The sequence below is a fragment of the Seriola aureovittata genome, chromosome 6 (assembly GCF_021018895.1).
Source record: "Seriola aureovittata isolate HTS-2021-v1 ecotype China chromosome 6, ASM2101889v1, whole genome shotgun sequence".
Taxonomy (NCBI): Eukaryota; Metazoa; Chordata; class Actinopteri; order Carangiformes; family Carangidae; genus Seriola; species Seriola aureovittata.
In genome coordinates this window covers 8,390,015-8,411,181 of record NC_079369.1, presented here as the reverse complement: position 1 = coordinate 8,411,181, position 21,167 = coordinate 8,390,015, and the positions used below count along the sequence as shown (strand labels likewise).

Sequence of the window (21,167 nt, the reverse complement as noted above, 5' to 3'; positions counted from 1 at the left end):
CTAATTTAAAATAACTTTTTTATATAACTAAGGCGTCATCCCTGTGATTTTAATTTCTATAAATGCAGTAACATCGAAACGAACGAATCTGCTGCTCTTAAATAACATTAGTGTTTGAAAGAGCAACTTTATTGACACAACCTGTATGCGCAGGGATCAAGCAGGGTTGTCCTTCAGTGCAGCTAACCAGATAGCATTCACTCCGACTCATTTCAGCGTACCTGGAATAGGTGTACGCAAAAGGAAACGACACTGTTGTGGACCATGGCGGCAAGGATTTTGCCCGTAGTGAAGTTAGTATTTTTCCCATAATTCCCCTTAAGTTATCGCTGCTATAACAGTGTGCTGGATGCTCAATTAGCCAGTTAGCTAACTCACGCTAAGTTAGCTGTCAGTCTGTTTAAGAGCTCTCCAGCTGTCGTCTTTAGACACTGCTTACTAATCAGTTAGTTAGTTAGTTAGTTAGTTAGTCGGTTAGTTAGCTCAAGTATTTACCATTAACATCGCTGTATGCTGTGCGTCGTCACTTTATTTCTTTTGTTGGCTAACGTTAGCTGATGTTTTATAAATGTATAACTACAAATGGAAAAACCAAAGGACATTCTCATGTGGTGCACTGTGATAACAGTAAAAATGGAAACCGTGCATTGTTTCAGTTTGACATATTTTGACTGGTTATAGTGGTAGGTATTTCTGGCTAACAGCCAGACTCTGTTCTTTCGTTTCCAGACTGGCTACCAAGGTGACCATTGCAGGAGGGGCTTTGTATGTTGCCTATGACTCTGGCCTGTTGGGAAGCAGTGAGCAGGGTTCAAAGGCCCTGGAGAAGGCCAAGGTTGCAGTACCCCCAGCCATAGAGGAATGGATGAAGTACTTTGGCCTGGAGGTATAGATAACATGCTTGATAACTGCTTTAGCATCTTGTCCTGATCCAGGACTGCCCTGGATCACAGCTAGTAGCTATCACAATGCAACACATGGAAGGAAAACGTGAGGCAGACATATTTAGTATCCTATTTGCATACATAGGTAGGCAAATAGGCCAGTGCTGTAGACAGTTGGATGATTCGTATAACGAATTGATGAAGATAATTTAAGAGTTCTGTCTTCTCGTGGCCCATCCCTCATGAGATTATCAGAACCCTTTACAAGACATTAATATTTACAGGACAGCAGTGAACACCCTTCAGCAATGCTGGCCACAAATCAGTACAGGTCATTTTACAATAAAAAATCAACAATAATAGCAATCATCCAAGTTCCACCCCTACTACTATTAGATTTTCTCCATGAACTCCTGTGGACTCACTTAAATTGCCAAATTGAGGATCTCTTTTTGACAACATGAATCATTCATATCCAACAACTCTTGTATCCTTTGTCATTGAACAAAAAAAATCTTGAAATTTCAAGAACAAAGAACAGTAAAAATCTAAAAACAAAATGATACTCATGTTGTATTTCTACCTGATGTACACTAGACAAATTCAACATTCTTCTTCCAAAATAGCATGTCAAGACTTTTCAATATATAAAGTTATACCAACTGTTATCTGAGCATAAATAGACATTTGTTTCTATGTTTGGTCAAAATCATGGCCACTCTATTCAGTGTATTGATACAATCAAATGCAGTCCCATACAACACGTCTGCAATATATTCTACATCTACTAGGCCAGTTCTTGTTAGTGTGAACTCAATTATACGTTTATTGTTGTGGTGTTTCGCTGGAATACATTAGATTCAAATGTTTTCAGTATGACTGCAATTACAAAAATGTGTTGAAATTATTATCTCTGTAAAGGTAGAATTTATGGCTGCGCTGTTGTATTGGATTTCATTAGATTTTACAGGTGTACCTAACTAAGTGGCCACTGAGTGTATAAAGAATATAATTTGCAGTAGAATAAAAACTTTTAATTTGACAGTAAATATGCAGTTTTGGTTAAATCAAGATCAGATTTGCCCAGTCATGTCTTTTCAGAAATGACAACATTAGACATCTTAGTATAACTTAAGCAGTAAATAATCAAGTGACAGTATGTTTTTCCTACAAAATATCCCAGAGATATTTCATAATATCATTACCATCTACCATCCATCATTATTTCTAGTAGTAGGCAGGGTGCACTATTTCACTGCATCTTGCATCTAGAACAGAGAGTTATTATGTATTTCATATTTCACTCATCATCTCATTTGAATTTGCTTTGCAGTGTTTATTGTGAATGCACTGTAATGTACACTGCACTGTGTCAAAATAACGGATCCTCCCTCTCCCCAGGCTCAGCTTCCAACCATGCCTAAGATTGAATTCTCCCCTGTTCAATCATGGAACTCTGGTAAGAACAGAATGAAAACTTCCATTCAGTTCTTAAAGCAAGGGTACAAATTTAGTAATGTCACGAGTTTTGGTTTTTGGGCATGCACAGATTTGAAATCCTAGTCATGTACTTCACTTATTGAATGCAGTCATATTGTTAGCGTTTCATTGGTGCAATAATCAATTTCAGCATCAACATTCTGACTCTTGAGGTTAGCATTACTCTTTTGGGCATGTATTTTTGATGTCACAAACCCAAACCATTGATTTTTATTTTATTGCAGGAGTGCGGTGGACGATTTCAGCTCTTTCAGAGGCTCCCACAAAGGCAACTGAATACTCGAATCAAGGTTTGCAGTACCTGAAAGATCTCACCAAGTGAACAGGAACTCTCTGAGCAACCTGACATTTATCAATTATTTAGACTTTTGCACTTGAGAGACGACATTACTTTTTCAAAAGTTGTAGCCCCTCACAAGAAAGAAGAAACACCCAACATGAAAGAAAACCGATAGGTGTAATTCAGCTGCAAGGAGTGTAGTTTTCTGAATGGCACTGTGGTTCTCTAAATGATAGCGGCATTGGTTGGGAGTTGTACATAATGCGATAAAGTAAAAAGTGTTTAAAAAAAGTTGTTCTGTCATTTTGTGTATATCACAAATTTGTGTGTACAGACTGTTCTCCCATTTTTCTCAAACCATCCAAATAATGTAATGAAGAGTGTCTGTTGTATATATGCAATTTCACCAATTAGTTTCAAGTAATACATCGACCTTAAAACACATCCAGTCTTTAGTTTGATTTATTGAGTCTGCGTGTTTGTCATGGCAGTGTGTTTAAAGAATAAGACCAAACAAATGTGCAAAAATCTTTATTACTCATGACAGAATAATAATGACACAAATTGCCTGTTGATGGTGCTACAACTTCAGAACAGGAGGAGGTGATCAAAAGCATGAAAGAGCGCACACAGTCATTTGTAATTCCACTCTACACAACACAAACACTCCACAGCACCACTGGTGGTGATGTACAGCGTTAACCCTATTTTTTTGATTGTTTTATTTTTAATGTGGGTTAAACAAACTACTGATTCTGCCACACATTGTCACTTCTCCACTGTCAAAGTAAGGTTTGAAAATCTCCAGGCACTCTGTGCAGATGATGCATGCAGAGTTTTGACAGCTAAAAATAACAGTAACAGTACACCTACTGATTGACTATTTTACTGAGGGATACGCTGAATGACTCGGAGAAGGCTGAGACGGGCAAGACCAATTCAGCAGCTACGACATGGCGATGAGGTTAGGATGTAATCCATACTGCAAGCATACATGTCATGTTTGCAAGACTAAGAGACAGTTTTAACAGACTAGAACCAGAGTTAGTTACTGTCGACAGTGGTTTGTCAGTTGATTATACCTGTTAAATATTCAGTTTATAATTTATGTATATTAACGAACCGTTCACTAAAAGCTGGTGGTGTTTTGATGATATATTCATATTGTGAGTTATCACAACAGGCAACGTTACAAGGCATTTTACACAAGTTGTACAGATTAAATACTGTCATCTGAATGTATTGCAACTATTTTTATTTTCTTTTTTTCTTTGTCCATGTGATATAAAGCGTTATTCTGCCACATTTTGATCTAAAGGAAAAAGCATTTTGGGGAAACGATATAGCATACCATAACCTAAACATGTAAACTTTATACAATTAAAGTGCTCCCCACAATATCAATAGTGAGATTATACAACCAATGATGATGTGTGTTATATGTAAAGAACATTTTCATACTGCATTAAGAGCAAATCACAGCACTAATATAAACTGATGATTGCAAAACTTTCCTCAAGCCATCATTGTTGCCACTTCTGAATGAATACCCAATAGCAGCCTTCATACATGAAGATTCATTAAGAGCGTAGATAGTCAGAGATACAGTATGTACAATATTGCAAAATGACAAGCCGGAAGGCACTTGATGATTTGTGTAGGATCAAATTCAAGTGGGAATTTAGCATCTTAATTACCAGTACAAAGAATCTGATGTTCCTTGTGCTGTTAAACTATGATTTAGAGCCTGTGCAGAAACCTTCCTTCTAGGCTAAAAGAAGAAATGCCCAGCATGAAAATGCAGCCAATTCATAGAGCCATGGATGAACTAAAAATGGTGCAAAGGTGCAGGAGCATATTTCCACGTGAGCATAACTCATCTGAATTGTTCTTGATTGGTGTTCTTACAATGCTGCTTTTATTCATCCTTTCCAGTACTAACACTGATTTATCTGATGTACCTGTTAGATAAATACAGTACACATATTTATCTGCCCATTACATTTAATAAATGTGTCCATGGAAGGCATCTATGCAGAAGAAAATGTGTATACCAAGCTTATTACCTATTAAGTAAATCCAAAGAAAAATGTTGTTAAATATTTTGAACAGCTTTTTTAATCATACTAGGATTTAATTGAGATAATTACTTTAAGGAAAGATCAGTGAGTATCTCAGGGACAACAATGCAAGTGCAGTATCAACTGCACTTTGCAGCTGTTGGGCAGTGCAATCTTGGGACTGTCCAAACATTAAAGTATAAAGTAGAGCAGCAATAATAAAACAAGTTGACTCCCTCTCCTCGAAATAGCAAAGCATAGCGGTGCTACAGTTCTGCTGTGCATACAGAAAAAGATTGCACTTTCTTCTGAACAATAAAGCATATTAACTATTCAACCCTGCCATGGCTTTGGATAACAGACTGTAACAATGAGTGGAACAGAAGCAGATGGAGGGAGGCTGGAGAGTGACATAAAAGTGTCCACTATTTCTAGGTGGTTTTGACCAGGTCATAGACATGGATATGAAAGTCATCATCGTATTTGATATAGTAGACAGAGGGCTTGGCTGGAACCTGGTAGATGACCAGGCCAGTTCTCTTCACACCCTTGTCAGTAACATACTCCACTTGTTTCCCCACCAGACTCTCCGTCTCCTCCCCTGGCTTCCTGTCTGCAGGCAACAGGTGCTTGTTTTCTGAGGAGAGGAATGAAACATCACAACATTAGAATTACAATTATATCTGAGTTAGGTCCAACTTAAAAAAAATTTAATTGTGCTTCCTCTTGCTCACTAGTAATATACAACATAATCAGGATTAATGAGCAAGGATTTCTTTTCTCCAGTCCTGTTTTCTCAAAGTTCCCCCATTACCCCTATAATTTTACAGAACTTGAAATTAAGGAAAGAAAATCTCCAAACAGCTCTAAAGTGTAAGAATCCTTTATTTTTTTTTTAATCACATCTGTAAAGTGAAAATTATTATGAAAGCAAAACTTTAACAGACTAAAAAAAAAAAAGTTCTTCTAAGTCTCTGTATTTTGCAGAATGCCTCTATTTAAGATTTTTTATTAATTAAGAGTTCTCACTATCTGAATTAGACTTGATTAGGAATTACTGCCAATGTTTGTGTGCCAAGTCATTTGAATGTTTTCAAATTAGAAGCAGCAATTTGTGCATGTCTCAACATACCCATTACCTCTGGAACAGCTCCAGGATCAGTTGTTTGATGAAATCACTGATTAGAGTTTTGGCTCTCCTTATCCTTTCAAAGAAGATGCTGCCTAATTACAATCTGATTCCTTTTTTTTTACTTTTGTGAACAACTTTAATTATTGATAGCATATGTCAGAGTGACATTGCTGAAGAAGTGCTTATGTTAAAATACATAATTTTGCCTATTTGCTACTGGGAGTCAAAGCCCTTGATGAAGCACTTAAAGAAGACTATGAATAGACTTCCATGACCACTGTAACTGCTGATGAACTCACATGGTGTCTGTGCCCCCAAAAAAATGATGTGCAATCCTCCAAAGTTGAAAACTGATTTACGTCATGTAGTGGGCGCTCGTGATCTTATCCATCAAGCCTTAGGACAATTATCAAAGACTTAAAGTTTTGTCAAGTATCAATCTGTCTTTAGTGAGTACCTGCTTCAGGCAGAATCCTGAGGTCTCCATCAGCGTAGTCGTCCCACAGCTGGTACATATAAAGAACGGGGTCCTTTTCATAAGTGATATAATACCAGTTGGTCATGATTGGAGCTCTGGAGAGGACCATGCCTCTCCACTCATTCTTCTCTCCATCTTCCTTTTCAAACAGATGCTCCACAGCTTTGCCCACCAGCTCCTCAGCCCCTGGAGGTATCTTGATTTTGTTGTTTACTGTGGAGACACAGGCACAAAAGATGTACAAGATACTGTGCAACCCAACTGTTGCAAAAAAAAAAAAAAGCAAATATCAACCTTTATTATCTGAAAAATAAAGTAAGAGAGAAACTTCTCCTAACTCACCAACTTTTTCTGACAGGACTTGCAGGTTGGACACTCTCTCATCCTTGAACAGCTCGATGCCATAGACGCAGTCAAAGCCGTCATACTTCACCATGAACAGAGAAGGATTTACACTAAGCCTGTCCAGCACTGTTCCCTTCCATTTGCTCTGGTTCCCCTTCTCACGCCAGTTATGTTGAATACGGACTCCCAGAATGCTGTTCGGGTCTGGGCTTACTGTGTCACTCAGTTCCCCGCTGCTCCGCTTTCTGGTAAAACAGGATGAATATGCAGGTCTGTGTGTCTGTGGTTAAGGTTTAAAACAGAGTATGCATCTTACACAAATACAAAAAGTTTTATGATATCAGGCTATGTAACTTATTCCAGCTGTTTGATCACTTATATACATTTGCATTTGAGATGTTTCTGGAAAGTTAGGTAAACTGAGGCCACTTCAAATAACCTACATTATTTATGCAGGTCTATTTGCAAGCACCATCAATGATTATTTAAATCAGAATGCAATATGATTCATTCATTCCAGCCTTTGGTCCAACATATCTTATTTGTTAATTCCAGTGATTTGAGTATCTGGATTAACCACTTTTCCATGTAGCTGTTTGTGACATTATAGTTTTACTGTTACAATATCTTCTGAAACCACCAATAATGGCAATCATATGATGGCACATACAGTAGCTTTGTTTCTACATACCTGCCCCTTTTCTTGGACATGCCTCCAGAAATTCAAAGGCTACTGATCAAGAGAAAGACAGGGCAATGTTCAGTTATTATGTGAGTGAGTATGACAGCTGCCAAACTTCACATGTAAAGTATGCTACACCATAAGGATGGCCTCTCCTTTCGCTGAGAGGCTCGCCGGTCAGAACAGACCCGTGACAGGCTGCAGCCAGCTCAGCACAGACTGACAACTCCAACAGCCAATGGATTAACATGATGGAATAACTTCCTGGGTATTTACTTTAACTATACAGACATGGAGGTCAGTGTTTGTAATACACAGCACCACTACGGCAAGACCGTGTAGTTTTATCATATGCCTCAGTGAAGGATTTTAAAAAATCTGTCAATTTAAAGAGAACACGTCAGCCATTTCAGTGTATCTGACAAGTTACAGTATGTAAACGTTAGCCGGACACATTTTACTCCCAATAACTTATACATTAGCAACATGCGCGTATAATATGATTAGGCGAGCCCGATAAACTACGCGGTAAGTCACCTGTCTTGGACTAAATCCAACACACCTACACCTCACCCTGTGGGTTATCAATAACACTCGTCTGTCCTCGCTCTACCTCAATGCAGATGTGACTGTAGGTAAGTGGAGGCGGCTAGCTACATCCGCTCGTCAGTGTCCCCAATGGCAGCTAACAAACATCAGCAACGAATGGGTCTTAACAGGCTTCTCCTCTCTTCAAAACACATTTTTATTACCTTTAACCTTTACGCAGATTTCATATCAGTATTGTTCAGTTCGTCTGGCGGAGAAATGCTCCCACACACCAACCAGTCTACGTAAATCTCGCGAAACCTGTGGAAAATGGGAGATGGCGAGAAAAGACTCGTGCTCCCAGCGAGCATTTCGGTTACTATGACCTCAGAGAACACATGAACGCGGGCGCGATGAAAGTGGGAATTGGTGTTTATTAATTATTTGGACTTCTAACCATGACGACCACGACCCGAGTTTTATTTTGGTGTTTACTGGGCTTCTTAGGAAAAGGCCTAATTCCGGTATGCGTAGGCACGAGTGACATTACAGGGTAAGTTAAGTTAATGTTTGCTCTGATGAGAGGTCAGCAATTTATGAGAGGCAATAATTGTTTAAAGTTTAACTTTAGGGCAGATAGCATAATTGGTGTTAAAGTTGTAAAGCAATATTATCAAGTGTCATCTAATGTTATCATTATGTTTCTCTCTCTCTCTCTCTCTCTCACTCTCTTCGTAACATTTCGGAAGTTTAAGTTTCTGAAAATCAACTAACATAACACTACCGCTGTAGAACAAGTTACATCTGACTTTTAAAATAAAATTAAACCCACACTTGTTCATTTTTGTTTAGTATTTTAATCAGTTTTCACAATTTCAACCAAAACCATCAGACTGCACAACTTATTTGCATAAGTAGAGGCACTCTAAGGAAGCACACTATAGGTGATGACCAGTGGTGGACAGTAACGAAGTAAATTTACTTAAGTAGGCTACAGTTTTTGAGTATCTGTACTTTACTTGAGTATTATTTTTGGGGGACACTTTTACTTTCACTCCGCTACATTTGAAGGACAAATATTGTACTTTTTACTCCACTACATTTATATTGATGCTCTCGTTACTCGCTACTTTTGAGCTTATGTCAGCTGATGATTTTTTTTTTTTTTTTTGGCAATATTCTGAGAAAATAAACTGTTTCTGCTGATTCGCGCATGGTTTGTCTTAGTCGTATTGCTGTACCTATACTACGTCACGAAGAGATGGAGGAAGAAACTAGAGAAGCACATGGAGAAACTCCCACCGAGTTTCAATATACCCATGTAAGTTGTAAATGTTTGGATGTTTTGCTTTCCATTTTATTCCAACAAAACTTAATAATGCTGAATCTGTAGAACATTTTTCAATAATTCATAATACTTTCCTCTCTGACATCCTGTGACTGCAGAAAAAGTAATGGTCACATTTATTATTCTAATCACTTATCATTGTAATTGCTGTAGATGATTTTGGCCAAAGGGAAATTATTGTTTTATTACATTACATTCTGTGTAATCTGATATGTTGCAATTTATATATTAATTTATAAGATTAATATATGTTCCTTCCTTTTTTTCTTTTTTCTTTAAATCTGTTTTAGGTACAGTCCAGCTGATATTTTTTCTTTTTGGGTGAATACACCAACACCATGGCTCCAGTTGCCAAAGCTTTTGACATACTACAGAGAGAATCTATTCACATGGGATGGCTGCTGCCTACCATCACAACCCTCATTGCCAAGCTTGAGAGAGCAAGGGTGTCACTTAGATTCTGCAAAGCGCTTGTTGATGCCCTGCTTGACGGTCTGAAGAAAAGGTTTGGGTAAATGATGTCTGACCCAGAGCCGGTTGCGGCAGCCATTCTTCTGTCCAAATTCAAAACATCCTGGACCAGTGATGAGGATGTCCTCAAGCAAGGCAAGAAAAAAAACTGTGACTGATCAAATTCTTATTACTATGTTTTTGCTTGATGAATTTTGACAATCATAAACTATTATTCTTCTCATTTAGGCCTCTGTTACATCAAAAGACACCTCGCTGACCACGATGAGTCTCTGCAGCAGCCTGACTCATCAAGTACTTCTCATGAAGATGATTTCTTCTCCAGCATGAGGCATGGACACGCAGAAGAAACAACAAAACAACTGGATGCCTACCTGACATGTACAGCTGAAGGTATGGACATGTTGACCTCTTCCCCTGCCGTATCCAGTCTGTCACTCAAGCTGAACACAGCCCTGCCAGCTTCTGCTGCCTGCGAAAGACTGTTTAGTGCAGCTGGACTTATTTTCAGCCCAAGAAGAGGACGAATTGATTCTCACAACTTCGAAAATCAACTTCTGTTGAAGTTGAATAAGGACTTCTTTAAGTTTGAGTAGTTTAACTTGAGAGAATGTTATAATCTCTCAGTTATTTCATCAGAGGTAAAGCTGATCCAATAGACTTTGTTATAAACTCTGTCCGTTTAAAAACCGTAATCTAATGTTGTGAGACATATTTGAACTGGCAAGATAAATGCTAATAAGCTAACCAAAGGACACACTGAATGTTACGATAAATGTTTAGGTATTGGTAAATATACTTCATCATGTGTTCAATATGAAGAAATTAAATTTGTTGATGAATGCAGCTGAGTCTGTGTTCTGAGGCTTCTTGCCTTTATTTGTTTATTTTTGAGTCTTTCTGTAGCAGAATCGCTTCAGTGTATTGTATAATGACAATAAAGCTACTTTTCTTTCCTGTATTTCCTGAGATATTTTTTAAATACTTTTACTTAAGTAATTTTTTAAGCAAATACTTTAGTATTTTTACTTAAGTAATATTTTGACTAAGTTACTTTTGCTTGTATTGGAGTAATATTTGACAAGGAGTATCTTGTACTTTTACTCAAGTAGTGAAGTTGTGTACTCTGTCCACCTCTGGAAGAGACACACACACACACACACACACACACACACAGACCGCTGTACCTGGGTGAGGGTCCTTTTGTCCTGGTGGTTGGCCCAGCGTTTACCTGTCTCTTGTTTATTTTGGCCGGGGTCTCCAGTCGTTTTTGTTTTGGTCAGTTTAGGTCGATAAATTATGACTAATTTTGGGGATATTTCAATGAAGCTTGGGTGAAATGTTATTCTCATCTGGTGTCATCTTTTTACATATGTTGCAGCCTCCTGCCCCTTTTGAGCTTTATTCTTGGAGGCCGTAACACACACATAAGAGAGATATTACAGTTCAGACTGGACAGTACAACAGTAAATACAGCAGCAGACATATTGAATTTACTTTGAGGTTAGAGCTACAGGAACTGTTCAACCATCATAGCTCTCCCATAGACTGCAATACAAATTCAGAAGCTGATAGCAAACAGCAGGTCTCAGGTCTCAGCAGGTGCTACTAATGCAGTATCCGGGCTGTCGGCGCCATATGCAACCAGCTCTGCCGTCTTCACCCAGTGGCCATGTCATTCAGAGCGACCTTGAGGACTTGGTGGTCATTTGTTTTCTCAAGGATTATGTGGCCATTAGAGAGAAAGTGCTGGCCAGCCAGAGGTTGATGGCTCAGACCAACATCCAGCTCTTTGAATTGAATTGAGGACTCAGTGGTAAGAGTTTGTCATAAAGCTGTGTTGGTGATTCTGTGATTTATCTTTTAATGAAAGCTGAAAATCCTAAAACAGTCTGTTTGTCTGTGTGTTCCAGGTGCTGGCCAGACAATCTCCCTTCAGCAAAGGGTCTGTCCTTGGTACAGGTGGGACAAGGACAGCCCTTAAACTTCAATGTCCTGGAGGAGCAGCCTGGCACCTCATCCAGTGCTGTTGGTCCTGTCCTCGCTCCAGCGCCACTCCCCTCCTCTGCCTGGACTACCTGTACCCAGGACCAGAGCCTACAGGAAGAGGGAGGCGGCCCCAAGCTGCTGTGGCAGAGCGGGGGCCGCTGCCTGGAGGAAAAACTGACATACCAACATCATACATCTGCAGCAAGTGTGGCCAACCCATAAAGATTGACACTGACCTCACTCACATTGCAGGTGTGTCACACTGTGATTGTTGGTGGAAAGACTGTGGAGGAAAGAGGTGAAGAGAAGACAGGAGGACAACTTTTTCTATCTTTATTTATATTTTATTTGTTGCATTTGGAGTGGTGTTTGTCACCTGATGTCTCATGATGATCTCAGTCCAGTGTTCCCTGTCTTTTAGCTCTGTGTTTGGTCTCCACCAGCTCCTGAGGGAAATCTGTCTGTTTAGCTTCTTAATGCTCCACTATGTTCACCAGCTGCTCTCGGACCGTGTCTGTCTGTTTGCTGCTGAGGAGGCCGTGGACAGTGGCTACAGCCGAAAAAGTATATATATATATTCAAAGATGACAAAGACGGTAACTGAATCGTTATTTTGGTGCACAGCTTTTTTCTTTTCAATTATATTCTTAAATTGCATTCACAACACTCTTAAAAAGGTCTTAAAAACTCTACAACACCAAGATAGAAAGTTAAAATGAGCGCAGTGCAAAGACTGGACATTGACTGTTTCCCTGGTAAAAATGTTGTAAATAGTTTCCATTGGACACAATGCTGTTACTATATGTAAGAATTCATTTGTGCTTTCTTTTATTCTTGCAACTTACATCATGTGCTGTGGCACAGTGGATGGATGGGCATCGGTTGAGAACACTAAGGTCGTCACATGACTCACTATCAGAGAGAGATCATCAGTTTCACCTGTACCTCAAGTTCTATTAGTAAGTTATATGATAAGTTTATGGTACAACAGTGACTCACTATCACCTCTTGAGGAACAAAGTGGTGTTACAAGATGAGACACTGTTCAGGACATCCAGCACCAGTTACACAGTGGACCTTTTAAGGCAATCTGCAGTCACTTATTTCTGCCCCATTAACCCCATTACTGTTCTGCTCAAAGGAATGCATTTTATTAAGCGTTGCTGTATATTGGGTAAACTTTAAATAAAGGGCGGATTTGTTTTAGCATTTGTAAGTCTCCTTGATTTTTAATTTGAATTCATATATATGTATTAGGGGAACCTGGATGAAACCAATGTACATGTGTGCATACATGTCTTGCTATGGTTGTGGGGACAAATCTGGGTTTGAAACAATCTGTGAGGTTATTTTGGCCAGTTGTGACGGCTTCAAAAGGCTTTTTGAGGGACACCTGCAGTGACTGAGGTCAGTGTCAGGATGAGTCTCAACAGCATGAATGAAACTGGAAGTAACTTTCTTTGTGCAGAGTGAAACGTGAGGAGTGAAGTGCACGCACCAAGCACAGGAATTTTCTTGTTCATGAATTATTTATTTTTATACACAGTCTATGTTCTATTTACCAATGTGTATCATGATACACACACCCCAGTCCAATAGGTGGCGCCTTGCATCTTTAACACTGGTTGATGAGCTTCCAGTAATAACAGAAGAGGAAGATGAAGCTACACTCCAGTGATGCTACTTGCTGTAACAAGCCACTGCACAGAACTAGTTTGGAGTAGCTTTTTTCCCCCTTTTGTCCAGTTTCAAGTCGTGTTTACCTGGATGGAGTTTTGTGAAGACTGCGTGTTTAAAAGAAAGCAAGCGCGAATTAATAACGCGGAGTGACCACGGTCCCCATATTTAAAAGACCCTAGCATGTACTGTCAATTTTGTCACCAAAATCATAGAGGCCCTCTTGAACTTTTGAACTTACCTCAGTGTCCTGGTACTTTAACGGACACACCAATCCACCACTTTGATCTGAAACATTTCTTTACAAAGCCAACTACAGAATTCAAGGTTGAGATTGTGTTAATATGTATTATGTATATTCAAAACAACAATGAAATGTGTGCACTGGATATTTTTTTCCCTTAATTTCAGGTTCTGTAAAATTATAAAGGTATTCGGGGAACTTTGAGAAAACAGGATTGGAGAAAAGAAAACCTTGCTAATTAATCCTGATTATGTTGTATATTACTAGTGAGCAAGAGGAAGCACAATTTCTAATTTTTGTAATGTTTGGTGAACAGAGATGGACAATTTAAAGAATAATACAGACATTTTCATTTTTAGTTTATTTCTACCTTCAGTTCAATATACTTTTGAAACTTAAGGATGAAAAGAATTTTTCCCACCCCACTGGTCATTTTAAACAATGTAACACCACACATTTGTATATTATTAATAGCCTTCTCTTGAAGAGTACAAGACAGCATATATATTAACACTCCAACTAATTTGCCTAATTGTTTTCTATCACTTTCTTAATCCATTTCCTGAAGGTTGATACGCGTGTGTAGACATCAGGGGTCTTGGGGTTTCCACATCGCTCTCCAGAGAAGGAGACGACGCCCGCTAGAGCTCCATCACACACCAAAGGACCACCTGAATCCCCCTTGAAGAGAAAAGGTACAAGATACTTAACAGTAGGTGTACTTAAAATAAATCTTAAAATATCCTGTTTTTTCCCTTGCTCAGCGTTGCTTGATCACGGTCCAGCCAGTGTACTCACCGAGCAGAAGCCTTGAAAGACCTTTGCCCCAACACCACAAATCATTGATTTGGCGATGGGAACCTCTCCCCATCTTCTACGACATGTCCGCCCTGAAAGGATGGTTACGTTGACTTCCTGCAGTCTGTTGGCTAGAGTTTTATTATCCCCTATATCCCCCCAGCCACTTGTAATGCACTGACTGGATTTCTTTACACTGCCCCTTTTCAGAGAGATCAGCTGCACTGCCTCAGTCAGTTTGGCCCTACGGTCGAGCTGAGAAGAAGAGAGTAATGGCAGAAAAATGCAAAACATGTTAACTGTATTAGAGTTTGTGCATTCTAAACATCAAGTTATATTGTTTTTCTGCAATCTAGAAACAATAATTAAGGTAGGATTCTTCTACTTTAAATCTGATAGTGTAGAAGACAACAGTTTCAACTCTCCTCACCTTTAGGAGCATGATATCATTTGCATGTCCATTATAGTTGGGATGTGGAATGGATCTGGCAACAGTGAACTTCTGCTTTGTAGTCTCATTACGTGACAGGGAATCAGCTCCAAGCACAACTCTGTCTGTTCTAGAAATTTCCAATTGAATGAAGACTGGACATTAGATATGATGTTAAGGCTGTTAATAAACTCTGAGATGCTGAAAGAAAACCTTTTCAAAACATAATGCAAGATTTTAGATACATTTCAAACAATTTAATCTAATGAGTGCTTTCTGTCAAAAGTACCAGAATCACTTTTTTTGTCAAAGAGAGAATCCATGAAAGTACCAAAAAAAAAAGTTCCTGCTTGTAACTTAACATCAGTTTGACCATAATTAAAACAAATATAATGTTTTACAGTGATAGATTATTTATGTATGTCTAATTTAATTGAATAAAGTCACTGCAAGTTGATTTTCAAACCAAACTGACATGAAATGACACAAGCAGCTTCACGGAAAACAGGAAATATTTTGTACCAGCATGTTTTCTCTGAGAATCCAGATTTCCCCCCAAAAAATGTCATATCATGGTGGGGGGAAGAAATGTGTGTTAAGAAGAGGTTTTTATCCGTTTTAAAATGATTTTAAATCCCGAGGTAGCTATCTGTTATGGTTCTTTAAGCACATATGTTATTGCTGCCAATAAAACAAAAGATTTGAATTCTTACCTAGGTTTGTTACAATGTGCTGCTGTCAGCACAAAGTCTTCTCTCACCAGTACCGCCCCGCAGTTATGTGCACCCCGGACTTGCAACGAGGCCATGTAGGGGCGCGAGTGGGGGGCAGCGTCTCTACCTCCAACAATATGAGTACCATCAGCTCCTGAACACAAAATACATCATTGTTTACGTATGTTAATCCAACTTAATTTAGGTTTGTGACAGTTGTAGCTTTTAAAAAAATCTTTACTATGGACCAAAAAAAGACATTAGAAAAAATAATGCTGTATGTTTGTCTGCTTTGGGATTATATATCATACAGTCGGTGTAGCTTACCAGTTAGGACAAAGAACAGCACGAGTACGAAGTTGACCACCATGGTGTCTGGTCAGATCTATGCATTCTACTCTTGGTCTTATAATGTTTGGAGAAGAAAACCTCTTGCTTATTTTGTGGTCTTTATTGCTTCAGTGAATTTGCTAACATGCTGTGGTGAAATTGCTGCGATTACTAAAGATATGGTTTGATTGTCAGAACAGGGTTTCATAATAATTGGTGCAAGAGTTGAAGAAATGCTCAAAAAGTTCAGGTTTGCTTTGAGAAACATGTCTAGTGATGAATTGAAAGTCAAACACTTGTTCAGCAAAGGTCAATATGAGTTAGATTAACAAGTAGAATAGGTGTGATTTGTGTTTGTGTGTGTCTGTTCATATGGGATACTTACAAAATTGTGGTTTATTCTCAATGTTATTGCTTTGATCTCAATCCTGCAAAATAATTTTCTTCTTATTAGGTTACATCAGGTTTCTTTTATCTTTTTTCTTTTTTTTTTTTTTTTTTTACTTTTCTTTGGAAAGAGCATGTTTTGGTGTCTTGTGACATACTGCAGAATGCAACTAAGTTTCTCAGCTGTGTGGAAGGAAGTAAAAGTATGGAATTATTAAATTCGCTGGTAAAACTGTATCTAACCTTGATCACTGTACTTGCTGCCACTTTTAGATGGACAGAATATGAAGTATATGGATTACAGAACACTAAGCAGAAAACACTGTTGAATTTGTGTTGAGCTCAATTAAACACTGGAAAAACCATTGCATTCGCCTTATTAACTTAACTAACTGACTTTATATCTACTTGTGAAGAATGTTAATATAGGAATCAAAATAATAAAAAAATAATACAGTATTTTAAATGAGGGTTTTATTTTTGTATGTTTGTTAAACCGTAAACATTGCAAAGGCTACTCAGACACAATAATTATTGTCTCCATAAGACAATGAAAGTATGTTAAAGCCAAACTGTTTGTTTTGGTAGACATAGTGTGTAGACACAAACACAACACTTTGGCGAGAATCTACTTGACTCAGCCCACCCACACATTTCTTTGAATTATGTGACAAACTAGATGAACTTCAGAAACCATAGTTTCCAACCTCAACATATCTTCAAGTGAGCTGTCCTGACAGTTAATCTTATCTTCTGTGGATATCACACATCATACCCACACAGTGGTGCAAGCTGCTGACTTTTATCTTTGTCTTTCTACCTTTTTTTTTTGTACCAGTGCCTACTGGATTAAATAAATAAATGCATTAATACATAAATTTTCACTTTATAATATTACTGCCATTTACATCTTTTTCTTTTGCCTGAATGGATGAAGCTCTGTTGGTTATGGTTTAATTCACATGTATTTTTTTTCATTACTGTTTTCAACACACTGCTTTACCTTTTTGTTATAATGTCTAACCTGAGTGTCCTGCTTCTCTGAACCACACACACAATGGGTGCTATTTTCCAATGCTTTACCACATACTGCATCACATTTACCTGGAGAAGTTTTTTTTGACAGGCTGCTGGAGAGGGGCCATTGCAGTTTTTAAATGACTTTGAACAGCAATCTTCACACAGCAATCTTCTGATGAAGGAAAGATAAAACAGTGTTTTTGCCTTTCTGTTAAAGAGCAAATACTGACAGAGCAACGTCACCCCCCAAATACAGTTGAAGTGCTGAAGCAAGGCTTTGTGTAAGTTTTTAACAATTTTCATTTTTCCTCCTTGAGAATCTTGTTTATCCGGGGGAAGTTAGAGATGTCTGTAGACACTGGGTGCTTCTGGGTATTCACAGTGAAAGTTTCTGTTGAAAGACACAGCACCAAAAGCGGCTCTATTGCACACCAGAATCGCCCTGTGATTAATTCATTCCTTTTCATCTAAGAAGATGTATCATGTTTATACTTCTTTTAGACTAGAAACCACCTGATATTTTCTATGAATGGACAGAAAAAATACCTGACAAAATCCTTTGTTTGTTTCATATCCACCTATACAGATGACACTGGCAGGAAGACCAGCCCATTTCTCTGCAAACTTTTAGGTTAATGATAGACACATCCACCACTCTCAGCTCATCAACAACTTTAGCTTCAGTTCTAGTGTAACCCCATTCAGCTACACCTTTTCTTTGTCCTTTATGTTCATTTCAGAAGTGAGAAGTTTAATTAATTGTACCTTTTTGCCCAGTTGAACTTTACGAGAAAGCTGGAGACACAAAACCAGACGGTAAAAATTACAAACGGTCTGTCTGTCTAACCACGATCTTATCTTTATCAGACTTCCGTTCTTGAGAGATTGCACTGAGCTACTGAAGTGGAACAGTAGCTGTCTTGGATGTGACATCATGACTTCAGCTCTTAATATATATTTTAATTTGCGGTAACAACCAGTACTTAACTTGTATGGCAGCCAGTCAGAATAGGTTGTTGCCCCTGGAGCTGCCACTAACATCATCAGCTGCTGTGATCAAAGATGGAAGGCGACTGCCGGTGTTGTTCCAAAAAGCTATTGTTGCCAGAGACTCCTCCGTAGTACGTGTGGCCTGTTCTAGGTGTACTGCCCAGTGTGTTTAAGCCTTTGGCTGTTTTATTAGAGTAACAATAGTCCCAAAGTGCTGAAAAGAGACACAGCTGTGGGTAATAACCAAGATATGGCTTAGTGACATTTCATCGAGTATGAGTATTCATGTTATGACTTTAAAAAAGCCACAGTTTGAATGCAAATTCAGGCGCATGCTGGAAGTATATCCCTTATTAGATTAACATGATAAGTGCAGTATTTGCCTGTGACAACTGTCAATTTGTTTCAGGGCCCTCTTGTTGTAGTGTTTTTTTTGTTTTTTTTTTGTTTTTACTGAAATATGGATAAGGAAGTGTGGATATAGGGAAACCTGAGCTGGTAACACTGACCATCCTGGCCACCAGCCTTGAGTTGACCTGCAGTAAGTAAACTTGTCTCTCAAGTTATTATGTTATTATTTATCAAGTGTATCAAGTTATTGTTATAAAAATACACGCCTCACAGGAGGCAAGTCCTAACTGTCCTATCTGTATTACTCAACGTAATTAACTTTCTTCTGATGAGGACATTAAAGAAGGAACTTAAAGTTGGTATTTGAAATTCCTTTTTTATTTTCAATTTCAGTCACACTGACAGAGCAATATGAGACATTACAATTTTGCATGCTGAAGCAAAACTTTGAACAAGATTTTTACTCTGAACGTTTGGTGCGTTTGAGGATGGTCTTGATCCAGGGAAGGTATTTTGATACATCAGTATAGACGTTGGGTTTATCTGGGTAGTTGCAGTTCTTCTCCCAGTTGAAAGACACGATACCAACAGCTGTCCCATCGCACACCAGAGGGCCACCTGAATCACCCTGAGAGAGGGAAATATTTTTACTTGTTTATTCATATTATTATTATGTATTTATTTTATATTATGTTTGCATTTCTATACAAGAAACAAGCTGATATTTTTTTTATTAAAAAAAATAACACAAAAAAATACCTGACAGAATCCTTTCTTTGTTTTATATCCACCTGCACAGATGACATTGTCGGGAAGAACAGGCAACATTTCTCGACAGACTCGTGGGTTAATGACAGACACATCCACCACTCTCAGCTCATTGACAACTCCTCCACCTGTTTTGATGAAGCCCCATCCAGCTACGTAGCATTTTGTATTGTCCCCCAAATGTATTTCAGATCTGGGAAGGGGAATCGTTTGGAGTTTGTTGTTCAGTTCAGCTTTTCGAGACAACTGGAAATCAGAGAGAGCAAAAACTGGCAAAGTCTATTTTCATTCACCAGACTTCAAGGTAACAAACAATTGTTGTAATATTGATGTTGGTATATTGTGTTTTTGCTATTGTTTTTCGATAAAACCATGATGTAGTGTGTATAGCAGAACATTTTTATTTGGTATTGTTAGGATATGCCACAACAACTAATGATGCCACCTAAGAATATACTTATATACTTACTTTAAGGAGCATGATGTCTTTACCAGTCCCTACATTCTGATAAGATTCGTGTTTGTACATTTTCTCGATATATCTGATTTTTCCTTCATCAACATTCTTGATATTGTGGGTGCCAAGAACGACCCGTGTAAGATTGCTAAATGAGAGATAATTGAGAGGTTATCAGTACATTTTCTAAAATTGTGCCAACAACAACAGAAAACAATAAATTATGAATTCTGTATTTAAAAAATACAAGGTTTATGAAATAAAAAAAATCCTTTAACATTGATTTCTAAACACATGAACAAATGCTAACTCACTCTGGCACTTGACAGTGCGCCGCAGTCATCACAAAGTCTTCACTGATAAGGAATCCTCCACATACATGACCCCCCTTGCTCTGGAGTGAGGCCATGTAGAGCATGGAGTTCTCTGGGGCCTTTTCCCCATCTATGATTTCACTCCCACGAGCTGCAAAGATGCATAAAAATCAAAATGAAGTTATGTCCAATGAAATGGTTGGAGAATAATATTCAGATCCTGTAATCTTACCGCCTTGCCCAAGACATGCCACAACCTGAAAAAGCAGGAATTTGTGCAGACCATGCATGATGCTGGCAAGACAAGTACCTTGTCTCCTTGAGGGGTGTCAAGTCGACCCTTTTATACAGCAGTTTGCTTCGTTTGCAGGTATGACTGCTGTCTATGTTATCTTGACTTGTAACCACATCCTTTGTGCAATGCAAATTTGCAACAGTAATTATCTTTGTAATATCCTGTTGTCCTATATAATCCACTTATTCACCTGTCTGAAGCACATACTGTTAATAAGTATAAGTTGAGTTTAACAAACTTTCTCACATTGATCTATTCCTCCTCCTCTTAGTTTTTATGTTATTGGCCATTCAATTTTGTTTTACTTTTTGTATTTGGGACACTTCATTTAGTCTACTCTGGACCTCATTTCTCTCATTATTTAAAAATGATGGAACTTTAGTTAAATTAATTAAATAAATCAAAAATACGTTCATCACCAAGATTCTTGAGTGTGGAAAGTTGATGTGTGTAATGTTGATCTTCATTGCTTTATTTCATTCATGATTTATTTTGTTTGTTGATGTTTCAGTCCCTTGATTTTGATCACGTGGGTCTACTTCTCCTCAACGTGCACAATAAGCAAAATATATAACTTTTCCATATTAAAATGTCTAAAAATGACTAGAGCTATGTTATTTTTTTGAGTTGGGAACTTACATTTTCCCAAATGTTTCAAGTAATTCTCAAACCTAGAGAAATATATGATTTTAATAT

At 38.2% G+C, this 21,167-nt stretch overlaps 3 protein-coding genes across 5 annotated transcripts; 1 reads left to right on the top strand and 2 right to left on the bottom strand.

Moving 5' to 3' along the window:
- The first annotated feature begins 131 nt into the window (after positions 1-131).
- On the top strand, positions 132-3,108 carry micos13 (mitochondrial contact site and cristae organizing system subunit 13). Its single transcript, XM_056378269.1, has 4 exons — positions 132-293; positions 730-886; positions 2,286-2,343; positions 2,609-3,108. The coding sequence occupies exons 1-4, from the start codon at positions 265-267 to the stop codon at positions 2,704-2,706; spliced, it is 342 nt and encodes a 113-aa protein (XP_056234244.1). The 5' UTR covers positions 132-264; the 3' UTR covers positions 2,707-3,108.
- Positions 3,109-3,179: 71 nt separating this feature from the next.
- Positions 3,180-8,250, bottom strand: LOC130170703 (spindlin-W-like). Of its 3 annotated transcripts, none has more exons than XM_056378265.1 (5): positions 8,114-8,250; positions 7,371-7,412; positions 6,677-6,924; positions 6,314-6,547; positions 3,180-5,361 (listed from the first exon to the last, which is right to left on the bottom strand). In XM_056378265.1, the coding sequence occupies exons 2-5, from the start codon at positions 7,388-7,390 to the stop codon at positions 5,156-5,158; spliced, it is 708 nt and encodes a 235-aa protein (XP_056234240.1). In that variant the 5' UTR covers positions 7,391-7,412; positions 8,114-8,250; the 3' UTR covers positions 3,180-5,155. The 3 variants fall into 3 exon arrangements, with proteins under 3 accessions (XP_056234240.1, XP_056234242.1, XP_056234243.1); XM_056378267.1 differs by having other exon boundaries at positions 7,371-7,409; positions 8,114-8,216; XM_056378268.1 differs by lacking the exon at positions 7,371-7,412 and having other exon boundaries at positions 8,114-8,221.
- Positions 8,251-13,769: 5,519 nt separating this feature from the next.
- Positions 13,770-20,859, bottom strand: LOC130170892 (serine protease 53-like). Its single transcript, XM_056378589.1, has 11 exons — positions 20,409-20,859; positions 20,177-20,327; positions 19,875-20,010; positions 19,397-19,651; positions 19,102-19,265; positions 16,520-16,542; positions 15,887-15,934; positions 15,560-15,713; positions 14,847-14,976; positions 14,417-14,671; positions 13,770-14,299 (listed from the first exon to the last, which is right to left on the bottom strand). The coding sequence occupies exons 1-11, from the start codon at positions 20,464-20,466 to the stop codon at positions 14,147-14,149; spliced, it is 1,527 nt and encodes a 508-aa protein (XP_056234564.1). The 5' UTR covers positions 20,467-20,859; the 3' UTR covers positions 13,770-14,146.
- Between the last annotated feature and the right edge of the window lie 308 nt (positions 20,860-21,167).